Source organism: Lepidochelys olivacea (assembly GCF_965140295.1).
Source record: "Lepidochelys olivacea isolate rLepOli2 genome assembly, chromosome: 11".
Taxonomy (NCBI): Eukaryota; Metazoa; Chordata; order Testudines; family Cheloniidae; genus Lepidochelys; species Lepidochelys olivacea.
Window position 1 is genome coordinate 59,970,836 of NC_140421.1, and position 25,828 is coordinate 59,996,663.

General features: G+C 44.9%; 1 protein-coding gene across 2 annotated transcripts in view; it reads right to left on the reverse strand.

Annotated features, from left to right (window-relative positions):
- Positions 1 to 12,233: 12,233 nt before the first annotated feature.
- TMEM237 (transmembrane protein 237) overlaps positions 12,234 to 25,828 on the reverse strand; it is a 30,315-nt gene continuing 16,720 nt past the window's right edge. Inside the window, exons 8-12 of one of the 2 annotated variants that reach the window (XM_084642937.1) lie at positions 24,952 to 25,143; positions 16,888 to 16,961; positions 16,165 to 16,258; positions 14,415 to 14,536; positions 12,234 to 12,480 (exon numbers count right to left, since the gene is read on the reverse strand). In XM_084642937.1, coding sequence (XP_084499063.1) covers positions 12,413 to 12,480; positions 14,415 to 14,536; positions 16,165 to 16,258; positions 16,888 to 16,961; positions 24,952 to 25,143 — 550 coding nt within the window. In that variant the 3' untranslated portion in view covers positions 12,234 to 12,412. The remainder of the gene's footprint in view (positions 12,481 to 14,414; positions 14,537 to 16,164; positions 16,259 to 16,887; positions 16,962 to 24,951; positions 25,144 to 25,828) is intronic. The other variant, XM_084642936.1, reaches the window with a different exon arrangement.

Consider the following 25,828-nt stretch of genomic DNA (forward strand, 5'->3'; position numbering starts at 1 on the left):
TATGACTGCATTAATATACAAGTGACAACTAGAACAAGAACTTAACTAAAAATACATAAAACACTGACTTAATATTAATTTTACATGTTTTTAAATGTAATTTGGTAACTGAAAACACGAAGAAAGAGGTAGCACTATGTGACCAGCCAACTCTTCATTGATTGCCCCCTATTCCTCCAAGTACCACAGACCACTGTTAGAGAAACAATGGTCTGTAGTGTACATACCACATCTCCACAGGGGACTAAACTGTGGACATCAGTAGGTTGTTCAGTTCCTTTATCAGATGGCTTCAGGATTTTCTGCAACAACTACCAGAAGTAAGAAAAAAAGATTTTGCAATGGCCTTTTCAAACAGAAAATACAGTACACTATTTCCTTATTAATTTGGAGGTTAAAACACTAACAAACAAGTATATTTTGCAGCTTCCAACATAAGAGAACACTCCTATGACTCCACCAGTGAATAAAAACCAACAAAATCTAAAACCCTATAAAAATATGAGTTTCTCTTCCATAGGAAAGCATACGAATACTGGTGTTTGGACTGTAAACATGATTCCTGTGTATATTAATGGGCATACCTCTGCATTTCATGGCCATTCACAAATGCTCTGTTCAATCTTAGAGTAAAAGAACTTTGAAACTGAGAAAGCATGTTTTCCCACAATAGGGATGCACAAGGCAACACTCAAAAAGTGTAGTCACATAGGTTATCGTCAACCACCATATTCAAAAAGAGATTTTGGATGAAGCCTAATTCAAAAAATTTTAAATATGTTTGAAACTGAATTCTATTTTTTCCATCTTCTGAGCACAAGGCATTTTTGACAAAACAGAAACAAAAACTTAGCCTCAGTCTTGTACAGTGGATGGACTCTCAACATACAAATAGAATGATGAAACACTAGCCAAAAAGAATGACAAGCTAGTGGCAAAATGTTTTAGGGCCCCCATGAACTGTTGATGATAAACTACTGTATGAAATATTCTTACAGTAAATGAGAGTTTCTCATTGCTACAAAATAAGGAGTCGCTGCTCCAAATTACCACTATGTACCAGCAGCCTCTAGTGCTGAAAACAAAAGGAGTTTCTGGACGCTTTTCTTATGAATATTCACAATTTCAACTTTCTGGATCAGTAGATGAATGAAAATAAAATGTGTTAGTGATTCACACCATTATAAGCACCTCCATCGTACTGGGTGGATGTCCACAGAGAATACTAAAGTGACGTGGTCTTTATGTGAAAGCCCAAACTGATCAAAGAACACTTAAGCAGCAAATACTGGCTTTTGCTGAGAAGTGAAACTTCTCTTCAAGGCCATTTCTGAGAGCATATGAAACTTACAGCTTGCATGCGCGTGTGAATGCGTACAAGCACGTGCATGCACAGCTGGTGTGAGATGGGGAGATACCCAAAAGCAATTTCAGCACCCCAGTCTACCAATACCCACTCATACCCCTGCACCCCACCCTCCAACACTCCACACCTCATCAACCCTCCACACCCCAGCACCCTGTCCTCCAATACTCCCACCCCACCCTCACCAGCCTCCATCCCCCTGCACCTCCACACACACCCCGCCCTCACCCCCTCGATCCCCCACCCCTCCACCCCACCCTCCAACACCCCCACACCTCATCAACCCTCCAAACCCAGCACCCTGCCCTCCAATACTCCCACCCCACCCTCACCAGCCTCCATCCCCCTGCACCTCCACACACACCCCGCCCTCACCCCCTCGACCCCCCCACCCTCCAACACCCCCACACCTCATCAACCCTCCACACCCCAGCACCCTGCCCTCCAATACTCCCACCCCACCCGCCTCCATCCCCCTGCACCTCCACACACACCCCGCCCTCACCCCCTCGACCCCCCACCCCTCCACCCCACCCTCCAACATCCCCACACCTCATCAACCCTCCACACCCCAGCACCCTGTCCTCCAATACTCCCACCCCACCCTCACCAGCCTCCATCCCCCTGCACCTCCACACACACCCCGCCCTCACCCCCTCGACCCCCCCACCCTCCAACACCCCCACACCTCATCAACCCTCCACACCCCAGCACCCTGCCCTCCAATACTCCCACCCCACCCGCCTCCATCCCCCTGCACCTCCACACACACCCCGCCCTCACCCCCTCGATCCCCCACCCCTCCACCCCACCCTCCAACACCCCCACACCTCATCAACCCTCCAAACCCAGCACCCTGCCCTCCAATACTCCCACCCCACCCTCACCAGCCTCCATCCCCCTGCACCTCCACACACACCCCGCCCTCACCCCCTCGACCCCCCCACCCTCCAACACCCCCACACCTCATCAACCCTCCACACCCCAGCACCCTGCCCTCCAATACTCCCACCCCACCCGCCTCCATCCCCCTGCACCTCCACACACACCCCGCCCTCACCCCCTCGACCCCCCACCCCTCCACCCCACCCTCCAACATCCCCACACCTCATCAACCCTCCACACCCCAGCACCCTGTCCTCCAATACTCCCACCCCACCCTCACCAGCCTCCATCCCCCTGCACCTCCACACACACCCCGCCCTCACCCCCTCGACCCCCCCACCCTCCAACACCCCCACACCTCATCAACCCTCCACACCCCAGCACCCTGCCCTCCAATACTCCCACCCCACCCGCCTCCATCCCCCTGCACCTCCACACACACCCCGCCCTCACCCCCTCGATCCCCCACCCCTCCACCCCACCCTCCAACACCCCCACACCTCATCAACCCTCCAAACCCAGCACCCTGCCCTCCAATACTCCCACCCCACCCTCACCAGCCTCCATCCCCCTGCACCTCCACACACACCCCGCCCTCACCCCCTCGACCCCCCCACCCTCCAACACCCCCACACCTCATCAACCCTCCACACCCCAGCACCCTGCCCTCCAATACTCCCACCCCACCCACCTCCATCCCCCTGCACCTCCACACACACCCCGCCCTCACCCCCTCGACCCCCCACCCTCCAACACCCCCACACCTCATCAACCCTCCAAACCCAGCACCCTGCCCTCCAATACTCCCACCCCACCCACCTCCATCCCCCTGCACCTCCACACACACCCCGCCCTCACCCCCTCGACCCCCCACCCCTCCACCCCACCCTCCAACATCCCCACACCCAGCACCCTGCCCTCCAATACTCCCACCCCACCCTCACCAGCCTCCATCCCCCTGCACCTCCACACACACCCCGCCCTCACCCCCTCGACCCCCCCCCCATCCTCCCACCCCTCCACCCCGCCCTCACCTTCAGCACGGAACGCGCCTTGCCGAACTTGGCCGCCCCGCCGCTGGAGTTCCTCTGCACCGCATCCATCGCGTCGCGCTGGCCGGAGCGGGGACAGGGAGGCCGAGAACACGCAGCCCCTCGCCCCGAGGGCCGACGTCGCGGCGCCCCCGGCCTCCACGACCGGGGCAACGGCCGCTTGCCCCAGCGCGCGGCCCGCGCCCTCTGGCGGCGGGAGGAGGAACGGCCCCGAGCGCCCCGGCGCGTGGGAGAGACGGTTGTAAGTGGAGAAACGCGCTGCGAGGGGAGAACAAATCCTGACGCAGGGCTGCCGTGGCACCCGGGCCCCTTTTCCTTGCAGAATAAATACACGTCAGCCCGTGGGACAGACGGGGTGAGCCGCCGCTGTCACCCGAGACAGAGGGGGTGTTAGTTTAAAACGAGACTGAACCGTCCCTCTCTAACACGGCACAGTAAACTTTCCCCGCGCCGACCCCTTCCACCAGGGAACGCCACCGTGGGGACAGACAGGCCCCACACTCGCCCTCCCCTGAGCTCACCCTGGGGGTTTGAACCCACAACAAACATACAGGGCTGATTTTCAGAAGCGCTGAGCACTCAGCCGCTAAGTGAGCTCCAGGCCAGGGCCATTGCCATGTACATTGGTCAAACTGGACAGGCTCTGTGTAAAACAATAAATGGACACAAATCAGACGTCAAGAATTATAACATTCAAAAACCAGCCGGCGAACACTTCAGTCTCTTGGGTCACTCGATTTCAGACCTAAAAGTTGCAACATTACAACAAAAAACTCCAAAAACAGACTCCAGTGAGAGACTGCTGAATTGGAATTAATTTGCAAACTGGACACCGTTAACTTAGGCTTGAATAAAGACCAGGAGTGGATGTGTCATTACACAAAGTAAAACTATTTCCCCATGTTTATTTTCCCCCCTACTATTTCCTCACATGTTCTTGTCAACTGCTGAAAATGGCCCATCTTGATTATCACTACAAAAGGTTATTTTTTCTCCCAGCCCCCCCCCCCTCCTGCTGGTAATAGCTCACCTTAAGTGATCACTCTGGTTACAGTGTGTATGGTAACACCCATTGTTTCATGTTCTCTGTGTATATAAAATCTTCCTACTGTATTTTCTACTGCATGCATCTAATGAAGTGGGTTTTAGTCCATGAAAGTTTATGCTCAAATAAATGTGTTCCTCTCTAAAGTGCCACAGGTCCTCCTTTTCTTTTTACGAATACAGACTAACACGGCTGCTACTCTGAAACCTGAACCATAACAATGTCAACAAATAACAATGAACTAACCCAAACCGATAACGTGCCCATTACAGCACTGAAGAATTTAGGACTATAGTTGCCATAATTAAAAGGAAATAAAATTAAGTAACTATTTTATGAAGATATAGAAGATAATTCCTTCTGGATGTTCTTCCCAATCTTGTCATTTTTTAGTGTATAGTATTCACTCATATACTTGCAAAAGAATGAGTAAAATCTGACCATAATCCCAAATATCTGTAGTTGGGGGAGAAAGCATAAATTAAGCAGTACTGTACAAGATGTAGATTTTTAAAGACTTGTTTTAAATTAATGTGAGTTGGCTTCAAACAACAGGGACTACATTTTTGAGGTGTAAAACAACACTGAAGGGACAGCATCAACTAATAAATGAGTTAAAAGTAGTTTCAGGTCCTACAATTCCTGAGTGTCCCTGACAGTTTTTGGGGTTTTACAATCACATTTTCTAAGACTTTCTTTCTCTTGTTGCTCTGGGAAAGACCAACACAACAAGGAGGAAATTGACTGATGGGGAAACAGGCAAACTGATATACAAATGTCAAAATGAACAAAGTACAATAATCTGAAAAATAGAGGAAAATAGTTTTCTCTAATGTTCCAGTCATAGCTTATAGTTATTTGTAACAGTAATGGGGAAAACCAACAAATTGGCACTAATATTTCCATAATACTTTAATGAACACAAAAATATTGCATTAAAAACCACTGATACCAGTGAAGTGGAAACACCCACAAAAGTATCTCAGAAAAGGCTGTTACAAATTTATTTACAGTTGTTAAATTTGTTACATTTTTATTAATTAAATGTATTTATTTCTCAAACTTATTTTTTGACTTGTTCTAAACTTTATGAGGAGCTAAAACAAAACAAAACAAAGGTTTCAGAGTAACAGCCGTGTTAGTCTGTCTTTGCAAAAAGAAAAGGAGTACTTGTGGCACCTTAGAGACTAACCAATTTATTTGAGCATGAGCGATGAAGTGAGCTGTAGCTCAGGAAAGCTCATGCTCAAATAAATTGGTTAAAACAAACAAAAGCTCTCACTTAGATCCAAATTCAATTGTGAGGCTTAATAAACTGAAAATTATTTTGTAAAAGAAAACAAAGCATGCATCAGCCAATGTGTCACTTTCTCAGATGCAATTTTAAATGGCTGGAATATTAAAAGCCTGGCTAGGCTCTGTGTAATTTAAGCATATACATACACATTCCCACAGAAACATATGAACATACAAAAAATGTATACTGGAATTTTTAGACAGACTGCAGGCAAACTTGGCTTTGAAACATTTAATTACCTTAAATTTAATCACTGGCTGTTTGTTTAAACATGGGAGCATTAGCCAGCACATTCAGCCAAACTATTATAACTGCAGCCTCCCATGCAGGAACAATGGTGAAGAGGGGATCCCTGCACCATCTCCACTCTCCTTTACCCATGCAAGGCCAACCATAATTTAGTCCTATGGATTTAATTTACAGAGATGCACACATAACATCCATAAAAATAAATACTGGAATTATTAACATGTTTAAGTAGCAGAATAGACTCTCTAGAAAGTTGCCTACAGAAATGGAGCACCTATTTTTAATTCTGATGGAATTATTTTAGTTGTTGCCAATATCCTTATGAAAGGTTATACAAAGCACTTTAGAAAAAGTCACATGCACTGAACGTTAGTGTTCCTGGAAGGTACTAGACTGACATCATTGGAAACTCAAGTCCCCCACAGGGCATGTTCAATGCCAATGCTCCATTATTGTTTTACTTTTGTTCTAAAAGTCTGTAGGTGAAAGAGTAGCACCTTCATAGTGACTGACTCCTTGGTCGCTAAGCCTGCCAAGTGGCTTTAATTGTAACTGTATTTTTATGCTGAGGAACTGTCTACTAGGATTTGCATAATTTGTTATTAAATAAAGATAATGCAAAACCAGTGTATACAATCATGTACGCAAATAATATTTGTGCTTTATTTCCTTATACTTTCCTGAGAAATGGGTTCTTCTTCCCAATTTTAACAGTATTTGTTGATAAGTAGTTATAAATGCTTGTTTTCCTCCGATCAAAAATCAGTTTTTTCATATTTGTTATGTTTGTCCATATAATAAAGTTGGTTGATTGTGTGTACACACACACACACACACACTTTCTATTACTAACTCTAGGAAAGTTTCCTGCTTGGTTCCTACACATGCTAAGTGTAACATGAAACAATGTAATATTGCTATGGGAGAAAGAATTCTCCAGCAGAAATATATGTTACAGAAACCTTAGTAATGGCTGAAATCCATATTTCTTACTTTAAACAGTTATGAACAATACTATAACAATTACAGTGGCCAGGTCTGAAGTAAGGAGAAATCAAACTACTACACCCATGATTGGCTTTTTAATACTTATATACCCTAACCGTAGAGAAATTTTTGGGAGTCTTAATTTTGAAAGTATCAAAGAATAATCCCATTTGGCAAAAAGACATTGTATTTATTCATGTATTACATCTCACAGATGGCTGCCCAATTACCTTCTTATTGTAAGATTTCTCGTTTTATATATTTACTCCATCTTGACATCGGCATATTACATAAGGACTTCTGTCAGAAAACTAACTGAAAAAAATTATTCACATCTCTAAAGTGTATCAAACACCCCCTTTTCAAACAATGCTCAGGCCTTGTCTACACTACATAGTTCTGTCGACAAAAGTCAGCTTTCGTTGACAAACGGTGGAGGTGTACAAACTGCAATGCTCTCCCACCAATTTAACTCTCCTGCTACACCAACAAAATAAAACTACCTGAATGAGAGGCATAGAGTTTTCTGAGGCAAAATTAGATCAACACAGTGTCAGTGTCATGGGTGACAGGTACAATAGGCAAGGGGAGGCATTGCCTCTCCTAGCACAGCCGTCCCTGCCACCCAACACCTTGGCTGTGGTGCCCCCAAACCCCCGCCTCCCTGCTCTGACCCTTCCCCGAGGCTCCCACGGCTTGCTGCTGCTGCCTGGGGTGAATCTTCCTCCTCTCCTCCACCCCATCCCCTTCCCCACTCGGAGGTCCCTGCAGCTGCTGGAGCCCTGAGTAACTTTACACAGTGAAAAAGCCTTCCAGAGACCGAGTAGCAGAGATCACTGCAACTGTTAAAGAGCCAGTAAAGTGGTCATGAAGCCATTTAAACAGGCATTTGCCAATGCCCAGGAAGCCTTTGGCCACATTCAGCTGACATTTATATTGTAGGAAAATATTTTCCTACAATATAACCCCTTGTGTTATTGGGGTCAAAAACAGTTTCCAAATGATGACCCTTCAGTTATTCTCTGTACCCAGAAGTAGTAACTGTTAACTTAGCTCAAGGAGGACCTGAAATAGCCAGTGAGTTTACTTCTCGATAAAGTCATTTTATTCAAACCCAGTTTAAGTAAATGAGTCTGGCACGGAATTCTGTGTAAGGAAGGTGATTAAACTACTGCCTTAATGCAGGCTGTCAATGACAAACACTTTTTCAAAAGGGGAGATTAGGCTTCAGGCTGGTGTGGGTAGCCTGGCTTTTGGTCTCTCTCTATACCAGGGATCGGCAACATCTCAGAAGTGGTGTGCCGGAGTCTTCATTTATTCACTCTAATTTAAGGTTTTGCATGCCAGTAATACATTTTAATGTTTTTAGAAGGTATCTTTCTATAAGTCTATAATATATAACTATTGTTGTATGTAAAGTAAATAAGGTTTTTAAAATGTTTAAGAAGCGTCATTTAAAATTAAATTAAAATACCAATCTTATCAGTTCAGTGTGATTCTTGCCTTTGCTTTTCCTTAATGAGTTTTCCAGTGTCTGGCATGTATTTGGATACTTTAAGCTGCACACAGGCTTCTGAGTGATCAGCTGTTAACCGGCTCTGAGAGGGAGAGAGGACAGATTTCATGTGTGAAAATACCTGTTGAGACAGGTATGTGGATCCAAATGCTGAAAGCATTGCAAACACAATTTTCTTCAAACAGTTAAATTTCACTGGCAGGGATGTCCAGCAGGTCAGAATAGAGGCCCCATGATCTCTCTCAGTAGCTTCAAGTGCACTCCGCAGATCTCCAAACTTTGATGCCCACAGTTCTTAGCTTTTTAACTGAATGATCTGCATTTCGAAATCTTCAACACCCATCCACTGAAATACAGACAAATCCAAGCTGCTTTCATTGAACTTTTCAGGTTTAATTAGAAAAGAGAGCATTGGGCCAAATCGCTGGAAATCTTGTAATCTGTCAGAAAATTCTGATTCCAGTTTTTGCATGTACATTCTAATCTCAACATCAAATGAAGTGCGCTGTTCCACCTGGCATGACAGTGATGTAAGCAGCAAATCCGGACTTTAAAATATCCCAGCACAGTGGCGCTGGAACAATTTTTAAGGTGGGGGTGCTGAGCTGTGACCCCTCTTGCCCCTGTCTGCACCCCTCATTGCCCCAGACTGGGGCCAGTGGGCCACAGCTGGGAGTGTCTGCAGAGCCCCGGGCTAGTGGCCAGGACCCCAGGTCGGCAGCAGAGCCCCCAGGACTGGTGGCTGGGACCCAGGGCCGGCAGCAGGCTGAGCGGGGCTGGCAGATGGAACCCCAGCTTGCAGGGGTCCAGCGGCCAGTACCCCAGGCCAGCAGTGGAGCCCCTGGGACTGGTGTGCAGGACCTGGGCAGTGTGAGTCCCACTGAAAATCAGCTCGGCACGCGTGCCATAGGTTGCCTACCCCTGCTCCATACAGTATACAGCAAACTCGCTGCTGCGCAGAGGAGAATCTATCTGGCAATTGAGCTATACCTGTTGCCAGTTCAGTTCCCTTGGAGAATGTTATTAGTGCTTTAAGGTGAAAAGGGGAAAGGGGAGGGGGGAAGCAGCAGCAGGGTGAGGAGATGAGCAGCGAGACAGCTGCACAGCAAGTGGTGGTGGGGGTCTTGTGGCGGGCGGGGATGAGGAGGAGAGCAGTAGGCGGGCAGGGGCAGGTGGTGAGCAGAACGGGGGAACTTGGGGCAGTGAGGAGGTGAGTGGTGGGTCAGCAATGGGTGGGGGCGAGGGAAAGGAGGCTGTACTGTCTCACCTCCGCTCCAGCCATAGGAACTTTGATACCCATGGGAAGATTTCTCATAGCAAATTGGAGAACGGCTACAAACAAGACACACTTCAGTGCTGTGTGAAGATCAAGGAGTTGAGGCAGACATACCAGAAGGCAAGGGAGTCAAACCATCACTCTGGTGCTCCACCGAAGACCTGCCACACTATAAGGAGCTGGACGCCATACTCGATGGCAACCCCACCTCCATCGCCAAGAGCCCTGTGGATACTTTGGAGGGCTGGAGACAGCGGTCAGCAGACTCAACCCTAAGGATGAAGTGGCGGATGAGGAAGTGGAGTTGGAGGATGAGATGGGACAGGTGAGAGGGTCATCCAGCATCATGGCAAGCCAGGACCTCTTCTCAACCCCGAAGGGTTCAAGCCAGTCCCAGCACTCCGGCTCTGGTGCACATGATGCAGGAGAGGGAAGCTCTGGTTGGTCCTCATTTTGATTTGATGCTGCCTGGCTACGTGAGGTAGAGCCTTTCTTTCATTATATGCTAGAAGTGGGTTAAGGATAGAAATGTACAAGACTAGCAGTTTTTGAATCTGCTTCCCATTCCCCTATGCAGCGGGGGCTCTGTGGAAAAATACTGTTTCAAAGACTCCCTGATTCGAATAGTCCCCTGTTGTGCCCCTTTAATAGCTGTGGTATCTGGGTCCACCTCCATCCTCTACCCCTGGGGAAACGTCTTCCTCTTAGCTTCACAAATATTATGCAGAGCACAACATGCTGCTATGACCATGAGAATATTTTCCTCATTGAGGTCTGACCTGCCATAAAGGCAGCGCCAGTGCAGTTTTAATCTACCAAATGCACATTCAATGGTCATTCTGCACCTGCTCAGCCTATTGTTGAAGCGCTCCTTGCTGCTGTCCAGGTTTCCTGTGTAAGGTTTCATGAGCCATGGGAATAAGGAGTATGCTTACTATAGGGATTTCAACATCCCTCATTGGAATTTTCTTGTCTCAAAAGAAAGTCCCTGCTTGCAGCTTTCTGTACAGGCCAGTGTTCTTGAAGATGCATGGATCATGCACCTTTCCTGACCACCTTGCATTGATATCAGTGAAACGACCCCAGTAATTCACAAGCACCTGCAATACCATAGAGAAGTACCCTTCTATTGATGTACTCTCTCGCAAGACGGCCCAGGGCCAAAATTGGGATATGCATGCCACCAATCACTCCACCAGTTAGGGAATCCCATTGCTGCAAAGCCATTCACTATTTCATGCATATTTCCCAGTATCACAGTTCTTGGTAGCAGGATGTGATTAATGGTCCTGCAAATCTCAGTGAACACAACCCGCATGGTGGACTTCTTAACTGCAAACTGATTTGCAACTGACCAGTAGCAGTCTGGAGTTGCCAGCTTTCACACAGCAATTGCCACACGCTTCTCCACCAAGAGAGCAGCTCTCATTGCGGTGTCCTTGTGCCATAGGGCAGGGGAGAGCTCCACACACAGTTCCAGGAAAATGGCTTTCTGCATCCGAAAGTTTTGCAGCCACTGGTCATCATCCAATACCTGCATAATGATGCGATCCCACCACTTGGTGCTTGCTTCCCAAGCCCAATAGCGATGGTCCACCACGTGCAGCTACTCTGTGAATGCCAAAAGTAATCTGGAATGGTTTCTTTCCATGGCACCCAGCAGGGCAGGCAGCACGGATTCCTGTTCAGATTTGCAGCTCATAAAATACTGCATGATCAGCCACCTTGTGTTTATAACACTTATGACAAGACTAGAGAGCAGCGCTGGATCCATGATTTCAGGTGGAGACGGTGGGCGCATAGTTTACAGTGGCTGTTGAAAAATGGCGTGAAACATAGTCGGACACCCATGGAATGATGAAACAGAAAAAACTTCATGATGGGACAGGGAGTCTGCAACCATGATGCACTCTGATCTATTTCCCCATTCCCACAACTCCTAGCAGCAGAAGGTGGCAAGTTGCACAGTGGGCTAGCTACCCATGGTGCACTGCTCTCTCTGTCAATGCTAGAGAACTAACTGTGGATGCACTCCGCTGATGCAGGGAGCATTATGTAAACATGTGCAAGCAATGTTGTTATTGCAGTTTATGATTGTCGGTGACACTTGCGTTGATTTAACTCTGTACTGTAGATATAGCCCTAGACAACCTAATTCCTAACACCAGCTACACATTTTTCTATGACAACTAAAACAGATCACCCCAAAGGACTGTTAGTTTTCTCTCTAACTGTATATTCTGTTAAAATAACTTTTATTCTACTATTTTTTTCATAAGATGACTTGTGTTTTGATCTTTAAAAATATTTAACCAAGTAATACATCCTAATCAGATGAGCTGACATTAGCATCAACACCGAAATGCAACTGGCTGAGGATAAAAAAAATGCTACTCACAAAAGCATTTGCCCATCTGATCTTTTGTATCCCATCAGTCTTCTTCCCGTGCTATCTAGGTAGTGATGTTTACCAAACTAGTTTTGAGTTTATCTCCCAGAAAAGACTCACTTTATCAGAAAAAAAATATATAACATTTTTTATAGTTCTATTTTCAAAAATCTTTGGAATATTTTAAAATAGCATAATTAAAATAAAAGATCCATCAGCAACAAATATATATAAAACAATGTACAAAAATACAAATTTTGTTTTGTAGAAAAGCATTATATACAGGTATAATACGTATAAGTGCTAAGTCCTCAGTCTCAGCTACAGTATATGAAAATGCATTTTCTGCACTACGACTGGACAGTGAGGCCTTTATCCAGCTGAGGAAATTCTTCTACTTCAGCATGAAACATCAGTTCTGGAAGAGAAAGAAAACCAGTATTTTTAAATGCTTTAGTGAAAAACCATATAAATGATTGCTGAATATTTTCTCCTGCTTTTCTCCAAACTTCCTCTTTGAGTTGTCTTCTAAATAATAATACCAACACCTTGATAATGGCAAGCGACATCCCTGTCCCCACCAAGCTGCCATTGTACTAAAAGCCTTAGTACGATGAGGAATGTTCAATGCCAGCAAACCCCCACACAGCAGTATCCTCCATTTGGACTAGTGACATTATCAAAAATACAAACAGCAAAATAAACTAACCAGACAAGTCAACATTAGAAAGTTTTTAAAATTACATTACAATCAGAAAGCAGAATTCAATTTAGAATATTATCAATTTTTATCTAGCTGGCAGCACATTTAGCTGAGGAAAAAAATATACTTCAGCATATAGCTGGATCCACCACATTTGCTGATGACCTCCATATGCTGTTTCAGATGGCGATTTTTTTTTTACTCAATGAAGTATGAGCTTGTTTGACTGTTTTTGAATAGTTTTGAGTTTCCTTCAGTCTGTTTAAGATAGTCCTGAGATGAACCTTCTCAGAATTTCTCTCTCAAAACTTTTAAGGCACTGTCCTCTAGTCAGTGGTTAGCGCCCGGAAACACGGAGGAGTTCTGGGCCAGACCATGCCATTGGCTCACCTTGGGAAAGTCAATTTCACCTCTTTGTGTCTCAGCTTCCCCATTTCTAAGGCACTTTTCAATAATACTATTATATATTGCTTGCAGTCCAAAGATTTAAAAATCCAGCTGGATTTTTGAATTTCAACTCCCCTCCCAACACGTATGAATGACACCAGGAAAGGGAGTAGGGGACAGCAGGGAACTGAGATATAAAAAGTTGTTAAATGTTGTAAAGCAGCTTGAAGAAATATTTTAAAGCTCCATAAATCTACAAAATACTATCAAAGGGGATTCTTTTGGTGACATCAGTTGACATGTGATTGAAACCCAAGCAACCTACATATTCACTGTAGGTTCACTGGACTGGCTAAGCTGTGCTCTGTACAAGTCTGGGAGGAGTGGCAAAGGTAGCATTAAGCAACCTTTTAGTTCCTGATCCTGACACCAAAGGGCACTAGCCCCATTCCGAGATAACAGAGCAGCATCCAGGCTCTGCACCAAACAGACAAGGGGACTATGCACTGTCCCTGAGCTCTGTAGGACCCACTACATTCAAAGCCTGCAAAATTTGAACTGAATAAGTAATTCAATCATAACATAATAAATGACGCACTATTACTGTGTGAGGGAGATTAATGGGCCTGTATCACTGGACAGGGGGAGTTTGACGGTGTAGGAAGGTCTAGGTAAGGACTACTCCTGCTTTTCTGGTCTGTTAAAAAGAATTTGCTGCCCAAGCAGTATTGTACATACATTCAACAAACATCATTCATGAAATGTGCACTTTAAAACATAATATATAGTCTTCTAATATATAAGCAGAGTAAATAATTTTCAAATGGTTTGAACTTTTTTAAAATCAAAGTCATGCTTCCCTCCTTCCCTCCCTCATATTTCAAAAGTCATCTTATTTTGCTTTAGCCAGGACAAATTACTGGTTAGGTTTCCTTGTTTGTTTAACACACACAGGGGGAAAAATTCCATCCTACAGCATTCAAAAATGACAGTATTATTTCCTCAAATTTAAAAAAAAATAATCAGAAGAGAACAACAAAGGACAATTTCATTCCAAGAAGTGAATTCTTTGGAAAGTTCTGAGTATTCAGAGGGAGAGAGAGAGAGGAGGAGAAAAAAGGATTATAATAGAAATATTTTATCCTTAACTATAGCACTGATACATTTCTAAGGACCAGTTCTGAACACAGAACAGAGTAGATCTGGGAGGGCCAAAGGAACATAGCAGTCTCCAACTTTCCTCTAGGCTTAATGTTCCATACCTTCACTGTGATCTAGCTCTGGTCGGTAAGATAAGAAGAGCCACGATAGCCCAACTAGAAGGGCCACCACCAGATTCACCACAATCCATGGCTGAAGAATCTGTTCCTCTGCACCTGCAGTCCTGAGAAAAGCATTAGATACTTATTAGGGTGAAGATAGTGAGGCTTTTCCTGGTGTGTATATATTATTATTTTAACAACTTCTACCATGTAGCACTCTGGCAGCTAGATGCTTTAACTGGAGAAATTAAAAACACCAAACAAAAACAAAATCAAATACTGAAAAACAAATGTTTCTCACCTCATGCTCTAAAGCAGGGGTGGCCAACCTGAGCCTGAGAAGGAGCCAGAATTTACCAATGTACAAAAAGAGCCACAGAAATATGTCAGCTGCCCCCATCCATCAGCTCCCTTGCCCCTGCTCCCAGCACCTCCCACCCACCAGCAGCCCTCCCCACACCTCCCTGATCAGCTGTTTCATGGCATGCAGGAGGGAAGAGGGCATGGCAGGCTCAGGAGACGGGGTGGGAAGGGGTGGAGCGGGGGCTGGGCCTGTGGCAGAGCGAGGGGTGGAGCAGTGAGCACCCCCCAGCACACTGGAAAGTTGGCACCTGTAGCTCCAGCCCCAGAGTCGGTGCCTAGACAAGGAGCCGCGTATTAACCTCTGAAGAGCCGCCTGTGGCTCTGGAGCCATAGGTTGGCCACCCCTGCTCTAAAGGTTTTGGGATCTGACGGGCTGTAGAGGAGAGTGAATACCAAAGGCTATGACGCAACTGAGAAGCCCCACTACTTAGCATGGAGTGAGTGTTCAAGTTAGATTTCATCACTAACCCACTTCCCTAGCTGGGAGACAGAAAATAAAGGAGCAGGATTAAATGGTCAATTGTCATCCTGGCAAAAGGTTAACAACAGGGGGCCTCAAGGTTCCATATTAGACCCAGTGTTGTTTAATATATTTATTAATGATCTGGAAAGGGGAATGAGTAGTGAGGTAGTAAAATCTGCAGAGGAGACAAACTTTTAATTATGACTGTGACAGAGTGGGATATGTCTATATCAAATTACCAATTCTGTTTTTACTTTGTGTTGAACACTTGTCTGAACTTCCCTAAGGGCTGCATTCCAGACAGCTGTCCTGCCTAGAAAGGAGTATGACACCTTGTTGAAGGACTGTCTCTGAGAGCCATGAAGACTACAGACTAGGAACATCAAATTTGATTCTGTCTCAACTACTGGCCCACCCTTCAAGAAGCGATGGTCTTTCTACACAAAGGCCGATAATTCTGCAGTAGCCTCTTGTTTAGTGTCTTTTTATGGCACTTTTCCCTAATTTGTTAGAGAGAATAGATAATCTCCTCCAAAAAAGACACTGGCACTCCACAGATTGATCTGCTCCAGGAAAGAAAATGTGCCATCTCTGTGATGTGCCATTTCACAGTTTGGTCACTTCCAAAACAGGGGCCTGAGGACAAAGCCAATGAAGCTGTATAAAGGATACATTTAACCATTAGACACAGTGAGCCCTATTGTGACTTGCTAAACACCCTCAATTCTCAAAGTCATCAAGGGCTCAGTTTAAGGTCTCAAATGCAAAAATATTAGGACAGGTTTAGTTTTGGGAATCTTTTATAACACTTAGATGTGTACTACATGACATCACTAAACCAATGTTAATTAAACATTCTTACATGGTCTGTGTCATAGAAGGGGCAAGAAAATGTTAAAAAATAATGCTATTTAGATTTCCTACCAGAAGCTCCCATTCTCCGAAGGTGGTGTATAGAGGTTGATTCTGTCACTTGTCATCTGCTGGCTCAGAGACAAGATGAGAGCAACAAAGTATACTGGGATAAATGGAAAGAAATGTGCAGCTTTCACTAATTTTACATAAAACACTATCTAGTCACAAAATAATGATTTTTAATAATGCTCTCTCTCTCTCCCTCCACCCCACTGTCTCCAAAATCATAGAATGTGCTGCTCACTTCCACTGCCCAGTCTTCTTCTCCAGCACTCTCCTTAATCTCTCAAATCTGCCTTCTGCCCCCTGCATTCTACCATCCTGACCAAGGCCACTAACCATCTGCTGGCTAAGTCAAAGGGATATGTCATTATTCTTGTTCTACTTCGTACATGTGCTGCATTCAAAATGGAAAAAAATACATTACATGGGGTAAGGAAGAGAAAAAGGATTCAGAAGAACTACAAATCCCACCACTCATTCCAAACTTTTACTTTTAAATAGTTAGTGAAACATTCAGCTCTTTGACCCTCCATTTTTATCGAACAGACTGAAGTGATAATATTTAATACAGTAATGTAAATTTTTTTAAAGTAGGGAACAATTAGGGATGAAATTTCCATTAACAGTACTGTAGATTGCATGTTTAAATTCAGCACTGAAAACGTATGCCAAGATGCATAAAGGCTGTAATTTTCTGCTACTGAATGTTATGGTCTGCTGTATACTCACAGAAAGAGGCTATGGCTGCTGGATCCAGGGTCAGGAAGCCTCGCACTGCTACTGATGCTTTAGCCAAGTCAACCCTGGACAGATATATTATATAAATATAAAGAAATGAAATCATTTACTTATAATAAAATTTCTTCAGGATGGCTCTGTGTATGTACACTTACGGGTACTGAGCCACCTTGTGGTAGAAAGTTCTTCCAGCAGTGTAAGAAGCATTCTCATGCCCTGCCTCCTGCCTCTCCTCTCAGTTACTGACATTCTGAAGACAAGGCTGTATAGGGGTAAGGTGCCCTCATCACTTCAGTTCCTTCTACCACAAAGCCAGAGAAACCAAACAAACAAGGACTCTGACAGAGAGAAAGTCAGGTGGGAAGAGTGAATATGCAGAGCAATCTCAAAGAACCTTGGTTACAAGGAAGTAACCTTAAGTTCTTCTTTGCGTGGTTCTGCATATTCCCTCTTAAGGGATAGAGCGATAGGCAGTGCTGAAAACTGACCTGGAGGTGGAACAGAGTCCTAATTGAATAGACTAGCACCGCTTTACCAAATCCAGTGCCTACCCTAGAGGCCATGTCCAAGGCATAATGTTTACTGGAAGTCCAGGCAGCAGCTCTGCAAATTTCAGCAACTGGCACCTCCCTAAGACAAGCGAAGGAAGAAGCCACAATGATAGAATCAAAGCAGGTATAGGAACTTTTGCTAGTGTGTAACATTCAGCAATACATCGTTAATCCATAGAGATACAGTCTGGAAAGAAACCATATAACCCTTTCAATTTTTAGCATAAGACACAAACAATCTTGATAATTTACAAAACCTCTTAGTTCTATCTATATAATAAGCAAGGGTCCTTCTGGCATCCTCTTTATTAGAGCAAGGCCTCAGGGGAAAACAGCAAATTAATTGTCTGCTTGATGTGAAAATCAGATACCACCTTAAGTAAAAGCCTGGGATCAGGTCAGAGAACTCCTCTGTTTATGAAAAGAAGTGAAAGTTGGATCAGCCAAAATGGTATTCAATTCACTCACTCTGAAGGGGATAATGAAAGCCATCTTGATAGATCAAATGATACAGAGAACATTCAGCAAAGGGTTCAAAGGGCAATTTTACCAGCATGGGCAATACCAAATTTAGATCCCAAGAAGGGACAGGATCTCTAACCAGGGTGTGTGTGTGTGTGTGTGTGTGTTATGCATCTGATAAACCTTTTGACTAAACACGGAACTGTTGTGGTTTAAATGCAAGACAAACAAAGCTTTTAGCAAGCAAGCAGGCTGGTCTGCCGTGTTGGCTTTTTACCCTTTTTTAAATGTTTTTTTTATTTATGCGCATTACATACTTTAACAGCAAAAGGAAACAGCAAAGGAATAATATGACTTTGATTAATATTTTTATTTACCAGCTTTTATTTACTACATTTTTTGCTCTTGGGCCTTGAGCCCAGTCACGGGAGGCTTCCCACAGTTCATGTCCTTTGGACGACTTTCCATGGTTCATGTCCTTGGAAGGAGCAGTGTGTGCACTGCTCCTACACAACACTCAGGGTGTGCCCTGAAAGTTTCCTAGTGCATGAACCCTGCATGAACCCTTCACGGAACAAACAGTGATCTTTCATCAACTAGAAGTCTGATATGCTGAGATGGCTGCCAAATAAACTTTTAATGATGAATCAGTTAACACTTAAGACTTCAAGTATATTAATTATTCCAGAACACAAGGAATGGAAGCAGATACAGGGGAATCAGGTTTTCCCTTCATCCATGCTTGAAATCTGATCCAATTTAAACTAACAGCTTCTAGTGGACTGTTTTCTAGAGTTAACTAGTATGTCCTGTACAAGCAAAGAAAAGCAGGAGCAGACCGAGTGAATGTCCAATCACCCACAGCATCTGGTGAAGAGACTGTAGGTCTGGTCAAAAGATCTTTCCCTCCTGCTGAGACAGCAGGTCTGGAGACAGAGGAAGACACAAAGACTCTGCAGTACAGTTGCAGGAGATTGGTAGATCACTGTTGATGTGGCCAACCCAGGGAAAAGAAAAGGAGTACTTGTGGCACCTTAGAGACCAACAAATTTATTTGAGCATAAGCTTTCGTGAGCTTCAGCTATAGCTCACGAAAGCTTATGCTCAAATAAATTTGTTAGTCTCTAAGGTGCCACTAGTACTCCTTTTCTTTTTGCAAATACAGACTAACACGGCTGCTACTCTGAAACCAGGGAAAAGAGAATCATTTGGGAGAAGCATACATTAGAGTCTTTCCCCAGTGGAGAAGGAAAGCATTTGACAGGGATAGATTGTCTCTGCCCGCTCTGGAATAGAAGAGGCAACACTTTTTGTTGGACCTCATTGCAAACTCGTCCACATCTGGGTGATCCCAGCGGAAGAACATGGTCTGAACCGACTGATACTTTAAGGACCATTCATGCACTGTCTCTGCTAAGTGTATCTGTAACTACATTATTTTACCTTGCCAGATGCAAGGCCACAGGACAGACATCGGGAAGGATACCCCAATACCATAGATTTACAGTCTCTGCACACAAGAGCAGAATGAACACCCCATGCTTGTTGATGTTCCACATTGCCAACATACTGTCCGTCACCACCTGCACCACCCTCCCTTATAGGTGAAGAAGGAATGACTTCAGGGCCAAACAGTTCTCAATTCCAACATACTGATGTGCAGGGTGTCTCCTGATAAAAGGAATGCCCTTGAACTGTCAGCTGATTAAGATGAACCCCCCGCAACCCTTGCTTGAAGCATCCAACTTGACTATCAGAGATGGATCTAGGAGACTGAACTATATAGCTCTGAACAATTGCTCTCACTGACCACCATTTCAGGGAGGCTATAATGTTCTGAGGTATGATGATCAACATATGGAGGCTGTCCCAACTTGCTCTGTAGACCCAAGACATTCAATGCTGCATAGGTCTCATACTCAGATAAGCAAAAGGAGTCACATAAGTAGTGGCTGCCGTAAGGCCCAAAAAGAATTTTATTCTTTGAGCGACACACCACTGAAATCTTTCATCTGGTAGAAAACCCCTCCCTTCCACAGAGTCTGGTATACAGCCTATAAAGGGAATCCTTTCAGTAGGACAGAGAATTGACTTTGGGTGGTTGAGAAGAAGTCCAACATCTGAAAAGAGATTAGTTGTAAAAACAATATGGCTTAACAGGTCCTTGCATACAGCAGCTCCAGTAGCCAATCATCCAAATAAGGGTAAATAAAAATACCCTCATTCCTCAGATGAGCCTCTACCACAGGGTGGCATCTTGTAAAAATTCTGGGCACTGTGGAGAGGCCAAAAGAAAACACCTTGTACTAAAAATGGCATCCGGCCACCATGAAACAGAGGTACTTACAATGCGCGACAAATTGATATAGGGAAAAAATGAGTCATTTAAATCAAGAGTTGTGAACCAATCCATGACTGAAAGCGAAGGGATGTCAACATAGGGAACTGGAACTTCCAAATGTTCTTGTTCAAGTCACTCGAGTCTCGTATCGGATGAAATACCGCCACCCATCCTTCTTCCACACCACAAAGTAATGGGAATAGCAGCCATGACTCTCCCCCTCTCCAGTATTCGGGGACCTCCACAACTGGTCCCACCCAAAGTAATTTTTCTATTTCTGCAAGAATACCACCCTTGTGAGAGAGGTCCCTGAAGAGTGATGGGTATGGGGGTAATGGAGGATGATGATCAATCTTTTGAATTGTATGACACAGCCCCTTTCCATAATCTCTAAAACCCATTCATTCAACATAATTTGTCTTCATGTGTTAATAAAGTGAGCTAGTCTCTTTCCAAAGAAGGGGGCTGATTGGTTCTGACTGGCTGGTTCTTGATTTCAATCATCCTGTCAAAATTAAGGCTTGTTGTTTCATGTTGAAGGTGCAGATGAGGAAGTGGATTGTTCAGATTTAGACCTCGGGCTAAAAAAGGCCTCTTTTTATGCTGGCTCTGGAATGCTGCAGACTGCTGATATTTTTCATGTCTCTGACCTGACAAAAGTAAAACCACGAAGACTTGGTAGAGCTGTCTCTGGTACCGGAAAGAAGGAGTAGAGGGTCTACTCCTAGCATGTGAAATCATACCCAAAGAGCAGGCAGTCGATCTCATGTTCTTTAGTTTTTCTGACTGCAGGAGGTGATCCAGAGGGTGATACAAGGAGAGGCACAAGTCTCTGCATTTTTAATCTATCTTCCTCCTGGAAAGGATCCAGGTCTAGATCTGAAACAGAATGCACCATGGATAACAGCAGATCCAGAGAGAAGTATGGAGATCCAGCTCTTTGTGGAGACCCTGTACGGGGTCCCAGGAGGAAGCAGCATAAGGTGTTCCAGGGAAAAGACCAGCAGCATCTTCTGATCACTCCTTCCTAACAAGAGACAAGGGAGAAGACCTTGGAACCAGGATAACGTGCCTCTTTTTGAATGACTTGTGTTTCACACTCAGAAGTAAAACGTGAACTGGAGCTGGAAGATGAACTTGGGCTGCCATGGTGACACAGCTCTCCAGAACTGAGGATATAGCCCGAACGGAGCCAGGAACTGACAATGGATGTGACAATGTGGACAACCTCAGATCCAACATTATAAATAAATCCATGTTCCTTGCTACTGAAGGCAGGTCTGGAACAGATCTCCACTTTGGAACTGTAGAGGCCCTGTCAGAATCGGATGGATCGGACAGTTCTGATACCCAGGAACCAGCACTGCTAACAGTGACCATTTAGTCTCTATGCCTCTTTTTCTTCAGCGCTGTGACAGACTGAACTAAAGGTGCTGAAGGTCCAGATTCTTATACATCAGTTCCATCTTCCTGGATCCAGAAGTGGAAGTCAGAACCTATTCTGTTCCATAGGAATTCCGTCAGGTCCAGGTAGCTGGGATGAACAAGGTACACAACCAGTGGCCAAACTCTCTCTCAACCTCTCTTCCAGACAGGGGCAGTTAGATCCAACCACATGGCACTTGCTTTGGACATCTGTAGCCTCGGGGGCTTAACTGAGGGAATCTGCAGGAACCAAATCAGGCCCCGACAGGGGTTGCAGCTTCTTGAAGCCATTCAGGTCACAGAGGCAGAGACTGGCCTCTTAGAGCTAGGATCCAAGACCTTAGCGGGTCCAGAGGATCTAGCCTCAATACCTTCCTTTAGAAAGAGGAGCTCTTGCGAGTCTCCCTATTCTTATGGCCTCTGGGAATAAAGGTTTGGCAAATAAAACACTCTGTAAGAGACAGTCCTTCTCCCAGGCACTTAAGGCACTGCATGGATAGTGGGAAGACAGCCATGCCGGAACTGCACTTCTTGAGTCCTGGCTTCCTCTGTTTCTTCATTTCCTTCGTAACCCGGAACCAGGAAAAACACTAAGAGTATGTCTACACTATGAAATTAGGTCGATTTTATAGAAGTCCATTTTTTGGAAGTGGTTTTATACAGTTGATTGCATGCACCCCCTTAAACCCAGTAAGTTGGCATAGTGCGTCCACAGTACCGTGGCCAGCATCGACTTTCTGAGCAGTGCACTGTGGGTAGCTATCCCACAGTCTCCACTGCCCACTGGAATTCTGGCTGAGCTCGTAATGCCTGATGGGGCAAAAACATTGTCACGGGTGGTTTCGGGTGCATGTCGTCAGTCGCCCCTCCTTCCCTCCCTCCCTCCCTCCATGAAAGCAATGGCAGACAATCGTTTTGTGGCCTTTTTCCTGGGTTAACTGCGCAGACGCCATAGCACTGCAAGCTGGAGCCCGCTCAGCTCACTGTCACCACTGCTGTTGCAGGCCAGTCTACTGTGGGGGCTGCTGTGATCCAAGTAGCCGCTGCAATCATTGATGTTCTGTTATCAAGGATAGCGACTCTGGGAAATGTGCGGGCCTTTTTAGATTTTAGGTTCATCATATTCCTGTCCTTTGTTGCTGGTAAAGAATCTTGCAGCCGTACATTCCACATGTAACAAGTCCAGGGCTCTTGCTCTTTTGCTTTGGCCACACAGCAGCAGCTCCTGGGTGCCTTCGCATCAATGGTGAACGGCTCCACCGCTTCCGCTGCAACTCTGCTATCCTGATCTGCTGCAACTCTGCAGCGGACTGTGCAGTAGGACTGCTAGCTGTCCTCATCAACAGTGATTTGCTCTCTCCACCGCTTCCGCTGCAACTCTGCTATCCTGATCTCCTGCGAGCCGGAGGCTTGTGCCTCAGGCTGCTCTCCCAGCTGGCGGCACTGCACGGTCGCACCTACCCCAGCCTACCCCTTGCTCCCATGGCTCATGAAGCTTGGACAGTAGTAAGGAGCAGTTCAATCATAGTCTGAGCAAGTGCAGAATGGCAGCAGAATGTGCCTTTGGACATTTAAAAGCTCACTGGCGCTGTTGGTCAGACCTCAGTGCAACCAACATTCCCACTGTTATTGCTGCTTGCTGCGTGCTCCATAATATCTGTTAGAGTAAGGGGGAGACGTTTATGGCAGGGTGGTCGATTGAGGCAAATCGCCTGGCATCAGATTTTGAGCAGCCAGACATCGATTAGAAGAGCACAGCAAGGCGTGCTGCACATCACAGAGACTTTGAAAACCAGTTTCATGACTGGCTAGGCTACGGTGTGACAGTTGTGTGTGTTTCTACTGGATGCAAACCCACCCCCTTTGTTGATTTGAATTCTCTGTAAGACAACCACCCTTCCCCCTTTGAAATAAAGTAACTATTGTTTTGAAACCATGCATTCTTTCTTTATTAAATTTTTAAAAATTGAGATAACGGACAAGGTAGCCAGGGGTGGTTTTGGGTACATGTCGTCAGTGACCATTCCCTCCCTCCATCCGTGAGAGCAATGGCAGACAATCATTTCTCGCCCTTTTTCCTGGATTGCCCGTGCATACACCATAGCACTGCAAGTGGGAGCCCGCTCCAATCACCGCTGCAGTTGTGGGCATTGTAAACACCTTGCATTTGCCCTTGGAGATTTTGGCATATATATTGGCATTACGTCTTTTGGAACGGAGTTCTGATAGCACGGATTAGTCTCCCCATAAAGCGATCAGATCCAATTCCTCCCATTCAGTCCATGCTGGAGCTCTTTTGCGATTCTGGGACTGCATGGTCGCCTGTGCCGATGAGCTCGCCATGCTGGCTAAACAGGAAATGAAATTCAAAAGCTCCCAGGGCTTTTCCTGCGTATCTGACTAGTGTATCTGAGTTGAAAGTGCTGGCCAGAATGGTCACAATGGAGCACTCTGGGATAGCTCCCAGAGACCAATACCGTCAAATTGCATCCCACTACCCCAAATTCGACCCAGCGATGTTGATTTTAGCGCTAATCCCCTCGTCGGGGAGGAGTACAAAAATCAATTTTAAGAGCCCTGTAAGTCGACAAAAATGGCTTTGGCGTGTGGACAGGTGCAAGGTTAAAACGACCTAACGGTGCTAAATTCGACCTAAACTCGTAGTGTAGATCAGGGCTAACTCACAGACTCTTCATAATTAGCGAATACTAACTATTCCTAAGAAACAAGAATCTCCAAAGAGACCGGAGTACTTCACATCTGACCAGGCACATGGTTGGAAGCAACTGAAGTGGTGAAGATGCTCCTCTCCTATATAGCCTTGTCTTCAGAACACCAGCTACCCTGACAGGAGAGGCGGCGGGCACAAAAGCGCTCTAGCTTACACCGTATGAGGAAGGATCTATCACAAAGTACCACAAGTGGGAACATACAGATCCACTCAAGGAAGAAAGGCTCACTGAACACAGTACAGGGAGACAGTAAATAACTGTCTCCTTTAGTACTTTACCATTCTGTTATTTTTGCAAAATACATGTGTATGCATCCACTACATTCCCTTAATGTAAAAATATATGGCATATATACATATGGAGGATAAATCTTCTTTTGTCAACGTAGAGCAAGGCAGAAATGAACTGCAGCAAATGAAGCAATCTATAGTACATTCTATCACCAGTGAGAAAAGTGCCACAGAAAGAAATTTTGTGATTAGATGACTTTAGAAAGGGATGTATGGCATACAAATTATGTAAGTTATACAAATGAACATTTTACCTGTCAAAGGCTGAAACTGTGCTGATCGCCAACAACAAATAAAGGAAACTCTGAGCAGGATATGCTAAGGCCTTGTACTGCTCTAACAGGTTTGAGAGAGTGGATAGCTTGTTTCCTGCGAGAATGTATATTACAATAATGTTCCACACAGCATAGCCAGCAAGAAAGCCATGAGTAAAGAGTCCAATCACCCTAAATGGAGAAGAGATTGTTAGAGTTTTTGTAAGTAGCTGTAATCTCAGCAAAAGTTCATGGTCCAGATTGTCATAGAATCATAGAAGCTAAAGATGGAAAAGACCTATTAGGTTATCCACTCCATCTCTGCTAGGACAGGAGGATTGTTCCTTATGTATCATTTCTAGCAATTTGTCCAGTCTAGTTTAAAAAGTCCCAAGCAATGGGGTTTCCACCTGTTCCCTTGAAAGACTGCTTCACAGCCTAAGAGGTCTTACTAAGGAAATTTTTACTGATGTTTAGCCTTTTCTCTATCCCATTACTCCTATAGCTATATTAGTTATATTCCTTTGCAGTGCTCTAAATAATTCCTCTCCAAACTTGGTGTTCATACTCTTCAAATATAGAAGCTATGTGCACTCCTCCCTGCTGTAGCCCCCCAATTCCATTTTAGTAGTATTTTATCCAAACTATATGTATCTTTTTTCCCCCTTATAAGTAAGTCTCTCCAGCTCAATGATAATTTTTGCTGCTGTTCTCTGAATTCCTTGCTAACACATTGCCCAGAAGTGAACACAATGTTCACACAGCACAAATATACCAGAGCCAGATAGAGAAGAGCTATTATTTTCCTGCTCCATATTATAATGTCTCTGCACTACCAAAAATCACATGGGCCTTTTTGCTACTACATCACATTGCA